At 42.4% G+C, this 19,784-nt stretch overlaps 2 protein-coding genes across 2 annotated transcripts; both read right to left on the minus strand.

The window, feature by feature from the left end:
* Positions 1 to 3,558: 3,558 nt before the first annotated feature.
* Positions 3,559 to 4,276, minus strand: LOC108719426 (neurotrophin receptor-interacting factor 1-like). Its single transcript, XM_018268280.2, has one exon. The coding sequence runs from the start codon at positions 4,159 to 4,161 to the stop codon at positions 3,586 to 3,588; it is 576 nt and encodes a 191-aa protein (XP_018123769.1). The 5' UTR covers positions 4,162 to 4,276; the 3' UTR covers positions 3,559 to 3,585.
* A 6,162-nt stretch (positions 4,277 to 10,438) lies between these two features.
* Positions 10,439 to 18,738, minus strand: LOC108697487. The gene is made up of 5 exons (XM_018227574.2): positions 18,343 to 18,738; positions 17,115 to 17,213; positions 15,140 to 15,272; positions 14,663 to 14,831; positions 10,439 to 10,860 (listed from the first exon to the last, which is right to left on the minus strand). Exons 1-5 carry the CDS (start codon positions 18,461 to 18,463, stop codon positions 10,657 to 10,659), a joined length of 726 nt encoding a protein of 241 aa, XP_018083063.1. The 5' UTR covers positions 18,464 to 18,738; the 3' UTR covers positions 10,439 to 10,656.
* Positions 18,739 to 19,784: the final 1,046 nt, after the last annotated feature.

Below are 19,784 nucleotides of genomic sequence, written 5' to 3' on the forward strand. Positions count from 1 at the left end.
ACAGAAGAAACATCAAACACAGAAAACAGACAGTGGACACAGAACAAGACAAACAGATCCCTATGGAAAAACAAGAACCCTATGGAAGAACAAGAGACACCAAGGGACAAAGACAGAGAAAGCTATGCACTGAGGAAGAAGACACCGAGAAAGTAATGAACTTGTCATCTAAATGTCTTTCCCCTATTCATTTACAGGTTCTGGCGAAGGGACTTTCTTTTTCTCCTACTAGGAATTTTGATATTTTTGAAACAATGTTAGACGTTAACCAATTTGTTAGGAAAATTGTATTGAAGAAGTATTTTGCACAAAGAGAAGAGAATGAGAGAGATTTGGCTATCCCAACCCCCCCAGAAACAATAGACACCTCTAGATTCAAAAATCGTAGTGAATTTTATCCTACACAATTTAGGGGACCATTGGTTGACGTATTCCAGACAAGAGTGGAAGAAGCACTTTGGCAGTTACATTTTAAGAATGCTGATACTCAATGGTCTTCTAACTTGACAATAAAAGAAAAAGCTGCACTTAAGGAACTACAGGAAGATAACTCCATAGTCATAAAGAATGCAGACAAGGGTGGAATGGTAGTAGTCCTAGATGCTGTAACATATAAAGATGAGGCCTTGAGGCAACTTGAAGATAGAGGAGCTTATTTGTTATTGGAAAGGGACCCTACAGAAACATTTTTACATAAACTAGTGACATTGGTGGAGCTGGCTTATTCAAAGGAGCTGATCACTGATATAATCAAGGAATATCTTTATACCGAGCTCTCCTGTTATACCCACATTTTATCATTTACCTAAAGTACATAAAAATCAAAGGCCACCAATTGGTAGGCCGATCGTATCTGGAATAGGCTCACTTAATGAGCACCTGTCTGAATGGATAGATGCTCACTTGCAGCCATTGGTGTTACGACTGACTAGTTATGTCAGGGACACCACAGATGTACTGGACAAACTTGACAAGATTGTGTGGCGGGAGGAGTACAGCTGGGCCACACTTGATGTGGCCTCGCTTTACTCCTCTATTCCACACGATAAGGGATTGGAAGCTATTAAATTTCATTTGGATAAATACAGCAAATATACAGAAGAGTTGAAAGACTTTCTCCTAAAAGCTATAGGTTTTTTATTGAAACACAACTATTTCCTGTTTAATGGCCAATATTACCTGCAACAGTGCGGGACGGCTATGGGAGCTAAATTTGCGCCCTCCTTCGCTAATCTCTATATGGGGTGGTGGGAAGAAACCCATCTGACAACAATCAGCAACCAACATCTAAAATTCTATATTCGTTACATTGACGATTTGCTGTGTATTTGGACAGGAGGAGAACATAAGTTCAGGGAATTTGTGGTGGATATTAACACCAATGACTTGAATCTAAGCTTTACAGATACATTCTCTAAGGAAGAAATTGAATTTTTGGATGTCAAATTGATGGCCAAAACCAACACTATACATACTACTATTTATCGGAAACCTTGTAGTGGTAACACTCTGCTACATGCACAGTCTTGCCATCCAAGGAGCCAAATAGCTGGAATTCCAATAGGACAGTTCCTGCGATTACGCAGAAACTGTTCTACTTTGGATGAATTTAAAACCAAGGCAGACGAAATGAGGGACAGATTTAAAGAAAGGGGATACAATAGTAAGTCTATTCAGAGGGCTTACACTAGAGCTGAAACCATTGACAGGGAGATACTCCTGACCCCACAGAATAAAACACATAAGAAAGAATTTGGTCAAAGAATTTCTTTTATTACACGATATAGTAGACAATATAAAAAAATTGTCAAAACAGTAAAAAAGTTTTTGCCTATATTGTATGCCGATAGGGATTTCTGTAAGGTATTAGATCCAGGAATAGGTTGCGTAGCAAGACGGGCCTATACTCTGGGTGACTCATTGTCTCCGAGCCTATTCAAAGAGAAAAATAGCAGCAAACAAGATTTTCTGAGACACAGTGGTTGTTTTAAGTGTGGGCACAACCGCTGTGTCACATGTAAATATTTAAAAGTCTCTGGAGAGTTCAATTCGACTGTGACTACAACCACATATAAAATCAAACAGTATATCAATTGTTGCAGTAGGGGGATAGTTTACCTCATTACCTGAACTAAATGTGGCAAGCAATATGTGGGTTGTACTATTAGATCATTGAAAGACCGTATCAGGGAACACATCAACCAAGTGAGCAATATTAAACTAAGCAGCAAAACCAATGTCACTAGGCACTTCCAAGAATGTAATAACAGTAATTTAAAGTATTTTTCTATACAAGGGATAGAACAAATTAAGACAGGCATTAGAGGGGGTGACCTCCTGACGAAATTAAAGAAAAGAGAGGTATATTGGATCTTTCACCTACAGACCAGGTTGCCACTAGGCCTCAATTACACATTTGATGTGAATTGCTATATTTAATTATATTTTCTTATGACTTTTTGTGAATTACACTTTCGTATATGCCCTGTAACATGTATTATCTAACATATAGATCATTGTATTTGAACAAAGCCTGTAGTCCATTGGATGATATATGGCATTTGTAACATATGTATGTGATTGGTTTTATTAAGGGGAGGGACTATATGTGCTAGTATTTAAGGAACTGTTATACAGATAGCTAGAATCTCAGCTGCCATAAAGCAGGAGAGGACTGCTGCTTACAATGGGGATCAGATAGGATCTGTGCAGCCACTGGGACAGAATGTTCTGTTATACAGATAGCTAGAATCTCAGCTGCCATAAAGCAGGACAGGACTGCTGCTTACAATGGGGATCAGATAGGATCTGTGCAGCCACTGGGACAGAATGTTCTGTTATACAGATAGCTAGAATCTCAGCTGCCATAAAGCAGGACAGGACTGCTGCTTACAATGGGGATCAGATAGGATCTGTGCAGCCACTGGGACAGAATGCTCTGTTATACAGATAGCTAGAATCTCAGCTGCCATAAAGCAGGACAGCACTGCTGCTTACAATGGGGATCAGATAGGATCTGTGCAGCCACTGGGACAGAATGTTCTGTTATACAGATAGCTAGAATCTCAGCTGCCATAAAGCAGGACAGGACTGCTGCTTACAATGGGGATCAGATAGGATCTGTGCAGCCACTGGGACAGAATGTTCTGTTATACAGATAGCTAGAATCTCAGCTGCCATAAAGCAGGACAGGACTGCTGCTTACAATGGGGATCAGATAGGATCTGTGCAACCACTGGGACAGAATGTTCTGTTATACAGATAGCTAGAATCTCAGCTGCCATAAAGCAGGACAGGACTGCTGCTTACAATGGGGATCAGATAGGATCTGTGCAGCCACTGGGACAGAATGTTCTGTTATACAGATAGCTAGAATCTCAGCTGCCATAAAGCAGGACAGGACTGCTGCTTACAATGGGGATCAGATAGGATCTGTGCAGCCACTGGGACAGAATGTTCTGTTATACAGATAGCTAGAATCTCAGCTGCCATAAAGCAGGACAGGACTGCTGCTTACAATGGGGATCAGATAGGATCTGTGCAGCCACTGGGACAGAATGTTCTGTTATACAGATAGCTAGAATCTCAGAATGGCTTACCTGGTATATTGGGTTTATCAGCCTTGAGTGCTACATTATATCTGAGAGGTTCTTTTTCCAACAAAGCAATAAGCTCTTTAACGTTTTTGGGATCTATTTGGTGGATGGAGCTTTTGACAGTGGTAGGCAGGGCCTTCTGGAACTGATGTAGAACTAGACGGTCCACAACTTGAGACACAGACGAGGAATCTGGTTTGAGCCACTTTCTAGTCAGATGAATGAGACTGTAGATCTGTGAGTGAGGGGGCTTCTCCCATTGGTAGGACCAATCATCCATTGTACATTCATCATTTACTGAGGATTTGATTCCTAAACAGTTGAGGATCTCAGTCTTCAGCTTCTCATAATCCTGTTTAGCATCAGCCTGTAGATCTTTGTAGGCTGCAAGTGCTTCTCCAGTTAGTAGGGGTAAAAGCAAAGCTGCCCACTGCTCCTTTGGCCGTTCTTCTATCATGGCTGTATGTTCAAAGGCAGAAAAGTAGGCCTCGACATCCTCAGCCTCTGCCATCTTCTGCATGGGAAAGCTGCAACCTGCGTTGCCTTCATGGGCCTTTCCCTCCATCTTGTCTTCTTCTTCTTCTTCTTCTTTGGTAGGACCTTTGGTAGAATTTCTAGAACAGCATCCAGTGCAGATATCGTGCGGCAAAACTGATATACTGTGTGCACCCTCCCCTGTCAGTTCTCCCTCCTCTCAGTAATAACATTAACATAGTGACATAGCAGATCCATACGTATGATGCTGAGCTGAGCAATACTGGCAGCAGCACAAAACACATTACTGTATCAGCTCCAGCCTTCAGAGATTCCCACTTAGTCTGACCACACAATAAAGGGCCACTGCGTCTATCAAGTAATGCTGGGGCCACTCACCAAATATCATGACATGCTGGGGGGCACACTCTGAGAATACCATGAAATGCTGGGGGCACACACTGAGAATACCATGAAATGCTGGGGGCACACACTGAGAATACCATGAAATGCTGGGGGCACACTTTGGGAATATCATGAAATTGTGCCATTCATATAATTCTGGGGGACGTATATTGTAACTGTCATGATATGCTGGGTGTGACACCAGTGTTGGACTGGTGGGCCCGACCCTCATGGGCCCCCGCTGGGACAGACCCCCTCTCCCCACATGGGCCTAGCGCGCCCTCTTGCATGCGCTTCACATACTAGGGGGCGGGCGCGGAGGCCGGTAGAGGGACCTGGACAGCGGTCCTGGTGGGCCCCAGGCAGGTCCGGACTGAGAATTAAAAAAGGCCCTGGCATTTCAGGTACACAGAGGCCCAATCAGCCCACAAAGAGGCCCAAACAGCCCCCACCAGCCCACTAAATACTGACTTTCTATAGCACCTTACAGCAGCCCTTCTGGCATTTACCAGAACCCACAGATTGCCAGTCCGGGCCTGGCCCCAGGCCCCCCAGTCCAACGTTGGGTGACACTGTGAATGTGGGGTCCAGATAGTGTCTCTCAAAACATTGTTTATTTGTGATTCTGCCACTCCTATAAAACGGGGTACGTTCTCTTATATCAGAGTGGTATTTGGGGTTTGCCTTAACAGTGGGTATGGGCACTAGTTTCTTTGCTGTGCATATGGCTGCTATATGGATTCACACGAATATAACTGTTGCTCTGCCATGATATAGGTATTTACTATATAATAAGGGGAGTGTCTAATGGGAAATCAGTGATTTATTTTGACTTAGGGTGGCTATAGACACACCGGCACTATTGTATAAAATTCAGTTTTATATAATATACGGGCGTGTATGGCGGGAGATGCGCCAACCAATATCGGCAGAAGGTTTGGATATCGGTCACCCGAACATCAGCCATTGTTAGTGCTGAACTGTTAGATACAGTAGAATTCTATTGTTTCTATATGTGTATCCATACCTCCCAACATTTTTGGAAATAAAAAGAAGGTTTTTTGACCATGCCCATTTATGTGGCCACACCCCCTAATTACCATGTTCATTTTACAAAATTCGGCAGGTTATGAAAGTTTGCACATATTTCTGTGGTTTTTTCTTCCAGTTATTACAGTTTTGCTAATGAAGGTGAATTGCCCTTTAAGCTGTGAGTCTAACTTCTCCCAAGGGATCTGTTATCTTATATTGTTACAATTACTTATTTGCTTATCTCAAAATTGTTACAAAAGTATCTTATCTGCAGCTGTGACTGTTCTGGGCTCTCTGCTAAAAGCCAATTAAGTTAGAAACGTGGTTTCTTTTTGTGGCTGTTCAGTCAGGAGAAAATTGTGACTTTCCAGTACAAATGAGGGACTGCGGTTGAGCTGTTAGAGGGACTGTCCCAGGACCCTATTTCCTTTTTTTTTTTTTTTTAAAAAAAACAAAGAATATTTTCTTTGCAGTTTAGATTCCACAATCAATTTGTATTGTTGTAGGATACAGCCACTGTTGTAACAAAATGTAGTCATATTAAAGGATAAGCAAACCTTTAAAATAAGTAATGTAATGTAAAATCAATTATACATTCATTTATTTTTAAGGTTTACTTATCCTTAAACAAAATATCGGGTTAGGGGTTGTCCTTGCTCTTTGGCCTTCAATTGCTGACCTAGCTGTTTGTGCTTCAGGGATTCTGAGATCAACAAAGCCCAGTAAAGCTGTTCTGCCCTAGAGAGACCTGTACCTCTAGTGTAAAGTCGGGGAGCAGGGAGCCCATTAATGAGGCCAGCCAGTGACAGGTTAACTCTCTTGTGTATGAGTGAGACAGAGAGGTTAAATAGAAATATCAGCCTGAGCTCCAACAAGGATTGTATTAGGGTGTAGCTCTCCCCTAGGCTCCGAGTCTGCCTAAAGTGAAGGGACTGTAGCTGGATAGTGAATCCAGCTTAGATTTATTTTCCTTCATTATTCCTCTGTAAGGGATCCAGACCACGATGGGGCATTTCATGCTAATGGTCCCTAACTGCTTCCACATGGTGTCACCTTGTACTGTCTCTGCTTAAAGGGGAAGGAAACCTCGTCGGCGCTAACCCCCCTCCCCCCTCCCGTGTATTGCCCCCCTCCCTCCTCCCCCCTGGCCTACCTCTCCCGCTGGGCAAATGCCCCTAACTTGTTACTTACCCTTCTGCGCAGGTCCAGTCCAGGGAGTTCACAGGCGACATCTTCTTCCACGCGATCTTCTTCCTGCTTTGACCGGCGCATGCGCAGTAGGATCGTTTTGCCGGTACGGATCTACTGCGCATGCGACAAAAGTCACGCGCATGCGCAGTAGATCCGTACCGGCGAAACGATCCTACTGCGCATGCGCCGGTCAAAGCAGGAAGAAGATCGCGTAGAAGACGATGTCGCCTGTGAACTCCCTGGACTGGACCTGCGCAGAAGGGTAAGTAACAAGTTAGGGGCATTTGCCCAGCGGGACGGGTAGGCCAGGGGGGAGGAGGGAGGGGGGCAATACACGGGAGGGGGGAGGGGGGTTAGCGCCGACGAGGTTTCCTTCCCCTTTAAGTGTCCTGGTATGCTTAAAGGAAAACTAAACCCCCAAAATGAATATTTAAGCAATAGATAGTTTATATAAAATTAAGTGACATATTAAAGAATCTTACCAAACTGGAATATATATTTAAGTAAATATTGTCCTTTTACATCTTTTCCCTTGAACCCCCATTTCGTGATGGTCTGTGTGCTGCCTCAGAGATCACCTGACCATCTTTCTATTCAGGCCTCTACTATTCATATTCCAGTCTCTTGTTCAAATTGGTGCATGGTTGCTAGGGTAATTTGGACCCTAGCAACCAGATGGCTGAAATTGCAAACTGGAGAGCTGCTGAATAAAAAGCTAAATAAGTCAAAAACCACAAATAATAAAAAATGAAAACCAATTGCAAATTCTCAGAATATCCCTCTCTACATCATGCTAACAGTTAATTTAAAGGTAAACAACCCTTTTAAAGATGTATACAGCTAAAAATGCCTCCGGGCGGCACACCCTTCACCCTTCAGGTCCAGGGTCAGACTGGGCCAGTGGAACACCTGTAAAAAAAACGGTTGGGCCCTGTCAGGAACACCGCCTGGAGCTCCGGGTGGTGCACCCTTCCCCGCCCACCCTTCCCCCTGCGCTTCCCTTCCCCGCCCGCGAAGCCGCCAACGCATTGACGCTGATGCAGTGACGTCACCAATTTGTAATAAAAGGGCACCCTGGCCTTCTAGACGCTGCCCAAGTATAGGATATGTTTATTAGTGTTCCTGGGTGCTCTATTATTGTATTCTGGACTTTGAACCCCTGCCTGGACTTTGACCTTGAATTTGCCTTAACCCTTTTTGGTACCTTGAACCTGAACTTTGACCCCTAAAGGCTTCCTACTTGGTCCTGACTCTCCTGCTGGGAGCCGATAGGCCCCCTGACAGGCCCCTGCCGGACCAGACCAAATCCTCCACTCCAGACGTTTGCACATGCGTGTGCATGTGGGGGGCGCAGAGGTTTTGAAGTTGGGAGGGGGCCCCCGGGGTCTGCTTGGAGGGCCCTTGGTGTTTCAGCCCCGGTGGGCCCCCAATGCTCCAGTCTGACCCTGGTAAGGTCTGAAAAAATCTGAAATCCAAAGAATTAGTATATATTAAGATTAATAGGGGTCAAAGAAGAAAACCTTGAGTTATATTAAATGAGGGTGGTTATAATGAAGAGGCTGAGAGATTAATCGATTAGAAACAAAGGTTAACATCCAGGATAGTACAGTCTCGTGCATCCCAGATAAAGAGACTATATGAATATGATCAATAATCATATGAATGATATCACATGAATGACTAAGGTAGGTCGCTATCAGCAACTTGCATCCAGCCAATGGCAATGTGATTTGAGCGTTTTATAACACATGGGGCACAAATAGAAAAAAATCAAATATAGCAGCAGATCCATGGAACTGACAGAAAGTCTACCCAACTGTCACTATGTCATACCTTACTGATGCAAGTGAGTTACACCTAGAAAATAACATAAAGAGATTTATACCAGAAGAACTAGATGATGATGATTTGTAGTGATGCACTTATACAAGTTCTGGAATCAACAATCTCAACCAGAGAGAGACATATAGCAATTACAATAAACAGGGACTGTATTATACCCTATAGAGAACTAAAATGGTCTCTCTATCCCTGTTCAACCTAATTAAAAGGGGCGGAGCTTTCCTGCAGAGAAAAAAAATGGCGTATTTTGACCATTCTTCTCAACCATCTGGGCATGTTTGTCCTGTTCTTCTGACCCTCAGACTGATAATCCTGCAATCCTATTGGCTTTGATGGAAGATATCTTTTGGTTGTTCAGACTGAACAAATTGAATATGGACATGCATAGGTGAAACATAAATACATTTTAGTGTAAAGGTTGTGGGGAAATGTTACATATTCTCTTATTACAAAACTCTGTGGCTTTAAATCTGGGACAACCAAAAACATGTCGGCTGATATACTGCAGTGAGACAGGTATGAGTCACAGACTCGTCCAATCAGCAGGAGAGATCCTGAGCATGTGACCACCGTGGAAAAAAGTTTGGGAGTTAAAATATATAAGAGTGAGACAGATTTTTGCATGGAAGAGGAAGAGGAAGAAGAAGAAAAGCATGAACTCTGCACAGTAGAACTGAAAGTCAGCCTGAGATAACGGCGTGTATTTTAGGATATCCTTGATACAAACGTTACGTGATCTCCTGTAAGTCATTCCTCCATTGTTGTAGCACTTTGACTAAGTACATTGCAAAGAATGCAGGAAATACCTCTGCTCTCCCTCCCTTTTAAAGGACAAGTAACCCTTTATAAAATACATGACTGTAAAATTGACGAGGGGGAAATTTTGCAATGTACATTCATTATTTATTTTGTTTTTATTCCAAGATATTAAAGGGATACTGTCATGGGGAAAAAAAAAATTCAAAATGAATCAGTTAATAGTGCTGCTCCAGCAGAATTCTGCACTGAAATCCATTTCTCAAAAGAGCAAACAGATTTTTTTATATTCAATTTTGAAAACTGACATGGGGCTAGACATATTGTCAATTTCCCAGCTGCCCCCAGTCATGTGACTTGTGCCTGCACTTTAGGAGAGAAATGCTTTTTGGCAGGCTGCTGTTTTTCCTTCTCAATGTAACTGAATGTGTCTCAGTGAGACATGGGTTTTTACTATTGAGTGTTGTTCTTAGATCTACCAGGCAGCTGTTATCTTGTGTTAGGGAGCTGCTATCTGGTTACCTTCCCATTGTTCTTTTGTTTGGCTGCTGGGGGAGAAAAGGGAGGGGTGATATCACTCCAACTTGCAGTACAGCAGTAAAGAGTGATTGAAGTTTATCAGAGCACAAGTCACATGACTGGGGGCAGCTGGGAAATTGACAATATGTCTAGCCCCATGTCAGATTTCAAAATTGAATATAAAAAAATCTGTTTGCTCTTTTGAGAAATGTATTTCAGTGCAGAATTGTGCTGGAGCAGCACTATTAACTGATTCATTTTGAAAAAATTTTTTTTCCCATGACAGTATCCCTTTAAGAGACACATGTGCTGTTAATATGAATGAATTTTGTTACAACATCACCACCTGCTGGTCAGTTTCCCACCAGTCTGACCAGCAAGTAGTCAAGGAAGTTGTCAGGAGAAAGAAAGAGGCTGATGTTCTTCTGCTTAGGAATAAAATTAGAAACCTTTATCACATCTTTTCTCCTTCAGTCATCCCAACTCCTCCCTCAGTCATTGGATCTGTCAATGAATATCTGACACCCAACTGCTGCATGAAGACAGAATGAAGAGAAACAGATGCTGAGAGAGGAATAGTGAAGATAAACTTGATTATTTCAGAAACAGTAGAGAATTTTCAATTGATTGTATTTGGAAAGTTTCTTATTTCAGTGTGATGAAGCTTATATTAAAATGTCCCCTTTAAGGAGAACATTTAGATGAACAATGCACTTGTCACTACTGCAATCTTAATCATATGTAACTGATACTAGTGATGATATGCAATTAGATTAACATATAGTATATACTGGGTCACTGTATATAACAGAAGCAGCCACACCTGCAGACTAACCCAGACCTACAGAAATACATCTTCTTGCTTCACCACCAAATCATGGTAAATGTCCCCAGTCCAGGTGCCAGAGATAGGGACTTTATGACCATCGAGGTTGAGGACTTCAGCTCTGTAGGAGATTGTGTTTTTTGCCTTTTTGATTGTTGCCTCCAGACGCACAGCTTTGCGCCCCTGTACCTCAACATTTGTATTTACCGAGATGGAAACCTGTAGGGATAAGAAAAGTAGGCTGATGTAAAGAAGGAGTGTGTACATGATTTTGGCAATAGATTGAAGAATTGTCCAAAACCAGTGGCCCTAATGTACTGTCAGGGACCTGAGGTCTACTCCCCAGTTTTAGAGAGGACCAAGGAGGAGACTGAGCTGGAATGCAGCTGGGGCAGGTGCTTGTTAAGCTGAAACAACTGATGACAAAGCCCAATCCTTAAAGGGATCCTGTCATCAGAAAACATGTTTTTTTCAAAATGAATCAGTTAATAGTGGTACACCAGCAGACTTCTGCACTGAAATCCATTTCTCAAAAGAGCAAATAGATTTTGTTATATTCAATTTTGAAATCTGACATGGGGCTAGACATTTTGTCAATTTCCCAGCTGCCCCTGGTCATGTGACTTGTGCCTGCACTTTAGGAGAGAAATGCTTTCTGGCAGGCTGCTGTTTTTCCTTCTCAATGTAACTGAATGTGTCTCAGTGGGACATGGGTTTTTACTATTGAGTTTGTTCTCAGATCTACCAGGCAGCTGTTATCTTGTGTTAGGGAGCTGTTATCTGGTTACCTTCCCATTGTTCTTTTGTTTGGCTGCTGGGGGGGAAAGGGAGGGGGTGATATCACTCCAACTTGCAGTACAGCAGTAAAGAGTGATTTAAGTTTATCAGAGCACAAGTCACATGACTTGGGGCAGCTGGGAAATTGACAATATGTCTAGCCCCATGTCAGATTTCAAAATTGAATATACAAACATCTGTTTGCTCTTTTGATAAATGGATTTCAGTGCAGAATTCTGCTGGAACAGCACTATTAACTGATTCATTTGGAAAAAAAATATTTTCCCATGACAGTATCCCTTTAAATTACAGGTATGGGATCTATTATACAGAAATCAGTTATCCGGAAAGCTCTGAAATTCACCAATGCTAATTTAGCAAGAAAAAAAAAAGATTGATTGATTTTCTTTTATTGGTTTCTGAAATAAGAATGAATTAAGTGCACTTAATAATAACTAAGCGATGTTGAGGTGAGTATCTTAGTTATTTAAATATTTTTAATTCATTGGCTCGATTATTGTCCGGGTATCACAAGGCTGAAAATCGAACAGAAAGCTGACACCTGAACATACCTTAAAGGAGAAGGAACGGTTAAAATTAAGTAAACTTTATCAGAAAGGTCTATATAAATACACCAGTAACCTCTCAAAGTAATGCTGCTCTGAGTCCTCTGTCAAAAGAAACATCACATTTCTTTCCTTCTATTGTGTACTCATGGGCTTCTGTATCAGACTTCCTGTTTTCAGCTTAAACCTCCAGGGCTAGGGCTTGAGCATGCTCAGTTTGCTCCCCTCTCCCTCCTCCCCTCCCTGCTGTAATCTGAGCCCAGAGCTATGAGTGAGCAGGGAGAGACTCAGGCAGGAAGTGATGTCACACCACGCTAATATGGCAGCTGCTATCCTAAAGAAATAGACAGAGCTAAATATAGTGTTATGACTTACACGATTGCGGCTAATCTATTGGCAATAAACTGCTTCGGTAGCTTTCCTTCTCCTTTAAAAAAAAACAAATTGTTTTTAGACAAGCTCAATATGCTTTTGTAAGTAACCACAGTGGCATAACTAACAGCAGACTGTGTGACTGCAGGGGGACCCAGACAGGGCCTAATTTATACATAGGACGCCCCTAGGCTACTTGTCACCCCCCCCCCCTTCTCCCTTTTACCTCCCCCTATTCATATGAAAATGCAAAGTCTTATCTTGTTGGGTAGAGCATAGGGATTGGTGCACAGCAGATTTAAAGAGCTATGTCCACATGTCCCCAGTGCTTCCCATTACGATGTGGCTGGGTGACATTCCGACCCTAAAATTCTGCTGCCTTAGGCCCAGGCCTTTGTGGCCTTTCCAAAAATTCTGGCCTGGATCCAGAAGTACATGTACCCCTGGCACTTTCACTCCTGGCTGCTCCACCAGCATCTGATCCATGTATTTGTCTGCACAAGAGGATGGGGCTTGTGTTAATGGGGCATGAAGGGGACCAGGATAGTGATGTTATTCCGCCTTATTGTCCCACGGGCAAGTAGTCTCCCCTTCCAGTGCAGGATATTCCTTCTCACTTGGCTTTTAATATTACATAATAAAAAAACATGGGTGACCCACACTGTGTGCCATGAGTATATGATACAGCCATTTAGATAAAAGTGTTTCCATAAAGCTGCATTTCTTTCCATTTTATTTAGTCTTTATTTGGCTCTGGGTGACACCTTTATGATCCACAAACAGAAAGCCATAGGGGCCACTTCACCAGGCGTAAATTCGTTACCACTACACTAATTCACTAAAATGCTAAGTTGCGTTTCAGCAGCCAAACGCTGGCGAATTTTCACTAGCATCACTTGGGCGGTGCGAGCATTTCATTGTGAAGTTTCGATATTGTTCATTTCTGCCTAGCGAAAACCTCACTAGCACTCTTGCACCTAAAAGTCGTAAGGACATGTTTAATAGTAATGTTGGTGCAGATGCTTGAAGTGGCCACTTTATTAAACACATGTCCAATGAGCCATGATAAAGACAGAGGACACCCTCTAATGCCCTAGACATAAGTTCACCCTTAAACAAATGTAGCGTGCCCCTCAAATTAGTTTTAATAAATTGTTCACACATAAATCTTTAATAGTTTGGGCTTTTGAAGGCAATCCCGCTTTAAAAAAAAAATAAAAGTCGCCAACGTTTTTTACAACTTTGATGCATTTCCGGCAGACAGGATATGATGTCACTGACATAAGATTGAGGAAGATGAAGCTTCGTTTTATCAGTTCGCCCGGTCTGAGGTGGCGAAGGAAACTCTGGTGAAAGCGGTAACGTTCCGTATTATTCGCATCTTAGGGAATTTGTGGAGTAACGACCGTTTGACAGAGTGAAAAGTCGCCTGGCGATAGAGACGGTCTCGTTCGCTGGCAAATTGTATTCTATGCCTGTTAGTGAATTGGTGATGTCCCTGCGGATGGGATTTCTGGCAAATGGTCGTTAGCGTCGGCTACTTCTCCCTTTAGTTAAACTTCCTCTTAAAGGGATACTGTCATGGGGGAAAAATTTTTTTTTCAAAATAAATCAATTAATAGTGCTGCTCCAGCAGAATTCTGCACTGAAATCCATTTCTCAAAAGAGCGAACAGATTTTTTTATATTCAATTTTGAAATCTGACATGGAGCTAGACATTTTGTCAATTTCCCAGCTGCCCAAGTCATGTGACTTGTGCTCTGATAAACTTCAATCACTCTTTACTGCTGTACTGCAAGTTGGAGTGATATCACCCCCCCCCCCTTTTCCCCCCCAGCAGCCAAACAAAAGAACAATGGGAAGGTAACCAGATAGCAGCTCCCTAACACAAGATAACAGCTGCCTGGTAGATCTAAGAACAACACTCAATAGTAAAAACCCATGTCCCACTGAGACACATTCAGTCACATTGAGAAGGCAGGCAGGCACAAGTCACATGACCAGGGGCAGCTGGGAAATTGACAGTATGTCTAGCCCCATGTCAGATTTTAAAATTGGAATATAAAAAAATCTGTTTGCTCTTTTGAGAAATGGATTTCAGTGCAGAATTCTGCTGGAGCAGCACTATTAACTGATTCATTTTGATAAAAAAAGTTTTCCCATGACAGTATCCCTTTAAGAATTTAGATTCTTACTGATTCTGTTCTATTCTTGCCTCTTACTGCCCCGGTGGCCAAACAAAAAAGAATCAGACAGAATAGAATCAGTCATATTATGAATGTAGATCAATGTAGGAAGCCCCTCACCTCTCTCTCGTTGCTGGTGAATAAGTTCCACTTGTGTGGAAGAGAAACCTTTGTTTTCACGTCACCTATACACGGAATCCCAGCTTCAAATGTCCCCTCATTGCCAGCTGCAACGGTGAATCCATGATCCTTACTAAATTCACTCTTTTCCTTTAAGGTTTTTTCGAACCTGTCAACATTCACACATAAAATGTATCAATTAATCAAATAATAATGTTTCATTATAGAATCAAAGATGCAGTGAAATCATTGAGAGAAGGGGACAGATCTCGCTACTCCATTCAGTGGAAATAGAAGAAACAGGCCTTTCGTCGAGGGGAAATCTATTTACTAATGTTACAGAGACTTTACAAAAAAAGGAATAAACTCGAGTTACTTATAATGGAAGACATTTTTATATTGGGATCTGTAGCTTATTAGTGGTGCCTGTCAGGAAAATGGGCTCACTGGATAGTAAGAGGTTTGTAAAGTACTTACTTGAATGTGCACTTTAATAGCGAGGTGCTCCTGTTAACGTAGGACTGTTGCTCCACCACCTCGGTGCTCTGAGAAACCGTTTTGACATCGTCAGTCAAGAACTGAAGGCTCAGAATACTCTTAATTGTTTTACCTGTTGAGATTCCAATGAATTTCAACTGATTAGGGGCAGCGTTCATAATTACAGGTGGAAAGTCAGTTTCAGGGGGATTTGGCTTGTGTAGCCTTCTGTAAGGGCAGAGACACACGTGGAGATTCGGGGAGATTTAATCGCCCGGCAACAAAAAGCCTCTTCTTCGATTAACTAATCTCCCCGAACTGCCTTCCCGCTGGCTACAATCTAAATTGCTGGCAGGATGGCACTCGCAGTGCTTAATTTTCCTAAGTCGCCCGAAATTGCCTCACAAGGAAACTTTGGGCAGAAAACGAATCACTCCGAGTGTCATTCCACCAGCGATTTACTTTCTAGCTGGCGGGAAGGCAGTTCGGGGAGATTAGTCGCCCGAAGAAGAGGCGATTTGTCCCTGGGCGACTAATCTCCCTGAATCTCCACGTGTGTCTCTGCCCTAAAGCGATCCTTTATCCTTATCTACATGCCAGAAATATCCATCAGGGCTACAGCCTATGAAATAGTGATTCTGAAAACCCAAAGGGGCAAATTCACTAAGCACCGAAGCGCCGAACGCTAGCGTTAATTCGCTAGCGTTTGGCATTTTCGCTACTGCGCAAATTCACTAACGAACGCTGGCGTAGTTTCGCTAGTGTTACTTCGCACCCTTACGCCAGGCGAATTTTCGCTAGCGACGAAACTACGCAAATTCACTAACTTGCGCAGTGTACTGAACGCTACCTTTTACGCTAGACTTCCTTCTCCACCTCAGACCAGGCGAAACGCAATAGAGTAGATAGGGATTGTTTCCAAAAAAGTCAACATTTTTTCTAAGTCCCAAAAAATGCTGGCGTGTTTTCTACATGATGGGTGATAGGCTGAAAAAGATCGAAAACATTTTTGGGGCTCTCCTCCTTCCCCCCTACATTTCCTGACTCATGGCAACTTACCTATACAGTGGGCACATGTGTAGGGCAAAATAAAATTTTTATTTGCAGATTTGAAGGTTTTCTAGGCATTTGTAGTGCAGATACGTGTTCCTCCATTGAAATTTGAATTTCGCGCCGTATGCAAATTAGCCTTCGCTAGCGTAACTTCGCTTTACATAGCAAATCAACGCTAGCGCAACTTCGCAACCTTACGCTACCCCTGAGCGCAACTTTGGATTTTAGTGAATTTGCGGAGCGCTGGCGAAACTATGCCTGGCGAAGTCCGGCGAAGCTCGGCGAAGTTCGCATCTTAGTGAATTTGCCCCATAGATTTGATATCCTTTACACAAGTCGAACTGATAGAGTCACTATTAGGATTTCATATGAGGAAGTCACTAGATACAAACTTCCCTGTGTATCAAAACAATAAAGAATATAATCTCGTTTCTCATCTCCGACTCTTGTAGCTTTGTCATGTCAGGTAGCAAACCCTGTATGTGTTGCTTTAAATTATGAATAAAAGAAAACTGAACCCAGAGAGCACAGTGTAACTCATGGCATCATTGTGTATTTATTGCAGGAGTATCATTCACAACATGTTTCAGCATGTTCCTCAGGTGAATACATCAGTGATATGAGTAACATATAAACCCTACACCCCACCAACACATTTACCAGCTCCAAAGTGTGGCCACGTACATTGGTTAACAAAGAGACAATGGAGTATTGCCATCTAGTGGCCGACTCCCTAATGGCACCTACATTGTACATGTGCACATGTTTAATATGACTGTATTTTAAGTGGAGGTAGTAGTTTCCTACCTGTAGTTGTATCATTCACAAGGCATCACTTAGTCCATATATAAGTATAGAGTCAGTCCAAAGTGTAGTCACAGACAAACAAAGATTGAGGATGTATGAGTGTAGCGGAGCTCACCATTAGCCGTGCAGTCTCTCCATGTGGATCGCAGCTCTCGCGGGACCTGGCCACTTCTGTCCGGTATGCTTGTATTGGGATAAAACCCGCTATCCGGCGCTGATCCAAGTATCAAGGAGAATCACTTTTTGAAAATGCGGCTTTATTCCAAAACACAGTGCGAAGTACATGGCAGTGGGTATGTGCAAAAACTAACGCGTTACAATGGGGATCAGATAGGATCTGTGCAGCCACTGGGACAGAATGTTCTGTTATACAGATAGCTAGAATCTCAGCTGCCATAAAGCAGGACAGGACTGCTGCTTACAATGGGGATCAGATAGGATCTGTGCAGCCACTGGGACAGAATGCTCTGTTATACAGATAGCTAGAATCTCAGCTGCCATAAAGCAGGACAGGACTGCTGCTTACAATGAGGATCAGATAGTATCTGTGCAGCCACTGGGACAGAATGTTCTGTTATACAGATAGCTAGAATCTCAGCTGCCATAAAGCAGGACAGGACTGCTGCTTACAATGGGGATCAGATAGGATCTGTGCAGCCACTGGGACAGAATGTTCTGTTATACAGATAGCTAGAATCTCAGCTGCCATAAAGCAGGACAGGACTGCTGCTTACAATGGGGATCAGATAGGATCTGTGCAGCCACTGGGACAGAATGTTCTGTTATACAGATAGCTAGAATCTCAGCTGCCATAAAGCAGGACAGGACTGCTGCTTACAATGGGGATCAGATAGGATCTGTGCAGCCACTGGGACAGAATGTTCTGTTATACAGATAGCTAGAATCTCAGCTGCCATAAAGCAGGACAGGACTGCTGCTTACAATGGGGATCAGATAGGATCTGTGCAGCCACTGGGACAGAATGTTCTGTTATACAGATAGCTAGAATCTCAGCTGCCATAAAGCAGGACAGGACTGCTGCTTACAATGGGGATTAGATAGGATCTGTGCAGCCACTGGGACAGAATGCTCTGTTATACAGATAGCTAGAATCTCAGCTGCCATAAAGCAGGACAGGACTGCTGCTTACAATGGGGATCAGATAGGATCTGTGCAGCCACTGGGACAGAATGTTCTGTTATACAGATAGCTAGAATCTCAGCTGCCATAAAGCAGGACAGGACTGCTGCTTACAATGGGGATCAGCCACTGGGACAGAATGTTCTGTTATACAGATAGACTGTATAGACTGTAATTACACAACATAATTTGAAATGTCTTACCTGATATACTTGGACCATCAGTTTCTAACGTCTGGATGGGAGAACTTGAACTTGTACTGGGCTGAGAGAGCTCTTCGTCCATTGCGTCTTTTCTCTGATGAGACAATTTGTTGCCTCCCATAAATACCAACTCATGAACATCCAGTGCAGCAAGACAATCGTTGGCCGGCTGATGTGCCTAAATGGTCTTCTTGTGGCTTTTAACAGGGAGACGTCTGTTTTTCTCTTTACACTGAACTTTAAATAGTGAACTGGATATACTGGTTTGACTTTTTTCTCTGATTTCCTGGTGCCTATAGAATCCTGACCACAGGCAACTTGAAAACAGAAAGTGAAAGTGAAGACTGGGTGCTGGGTGCAGAGATGAGCATCAGTTTGCACCTCAAGTGAAACTATAAATACCTCCCAACATGTTTGAAATAAAAAAACATGTTGAAGAAAAAAGTATCTTAGTTGCACCTGGTGGCTGTTCTGGGCTCTCAGCCAAAAGCCAATTAAGTTACAAACTTTGTATATTTTTCTGGCTGTTCAGTGCAGAGAAAATCTGGACTTTTCAGTACAAACGAGGGCCTGCAGGTTGAGCTATCAAAAGAGGGACTGTCCTGATGAGAACGGAACAGTTGGAAGGTATGTAAATATATTGTTTATTTCAGAAATCTTTACATGGAAAACAACATGGATCAATTGTTTAGACAAGCACATCCTTCCAGTACAATAAACTTTATCAATGGTGTTAACCTTAAAGAACATGAGACCAGTCAATGATTATTATCAGAATGATAAACTTTATATTTATTTACATGTAAGTGGGAATAAGACTTCACTCATTTTCTCAGAATAAATAAACTCAAAAATCACATGAAAAATAACTGGTTAACCCATTTCATATAAACAACATTCATACAATGAAATCTCTCACATTGTAAACCCCAAGTATACTGTATACAATACTCATGGATATAACGGTATAACAATCAGCGTTTACACAAACACAACTGTCGACTTCACAGGATGAACTGTATATAAGTATCAATGGACTCAATCCTGAGATCTGGCAGTTTCATGTATATGACAGAAATGCATTTAATATCTCACACTTTGTATATAGCAAACATTGCCTTAGCTCCATAATCCTCCAGCTTGTTACCCAGTGCTTAGACAGGTTAGTAAAGGGGAAATATAATTTGTTACCACTGGCTTTGGCGGTTATATTGCATTTAAAGGAAAAGTAACATCATTAAAGTAATAAAAACATAATGCAGTGTTGCTCTGCACTGGTAGAACTGGTTTGTTTGCTTCAGAAACACTACTATAGTTTATATAAACAAGCTGCTGTGTAGCCATGGGGGCAGCCATTCAAGCACAGGATACACAGTAGATAACAGATAAGTACTACTATAGTTTATATAAACAAGCTGCTGTGTAGCCATGGGGGCAGCCAT

This window comes from Xenopus laevis, chromosome 1L (assembly GCF_017654675.1).
Source record: "Xenopus laevis strain J_2021 chromosome 1L, Xenopus_laevis_v10.1, whole genome shotgun sequence".
In the NCBI taxonomy this organism is placed as follows: Eukaryota; Metazoa; Chordata; class Amphibia; order Anura; family Pipidae; genus Xenopus; species Xenopus laevis.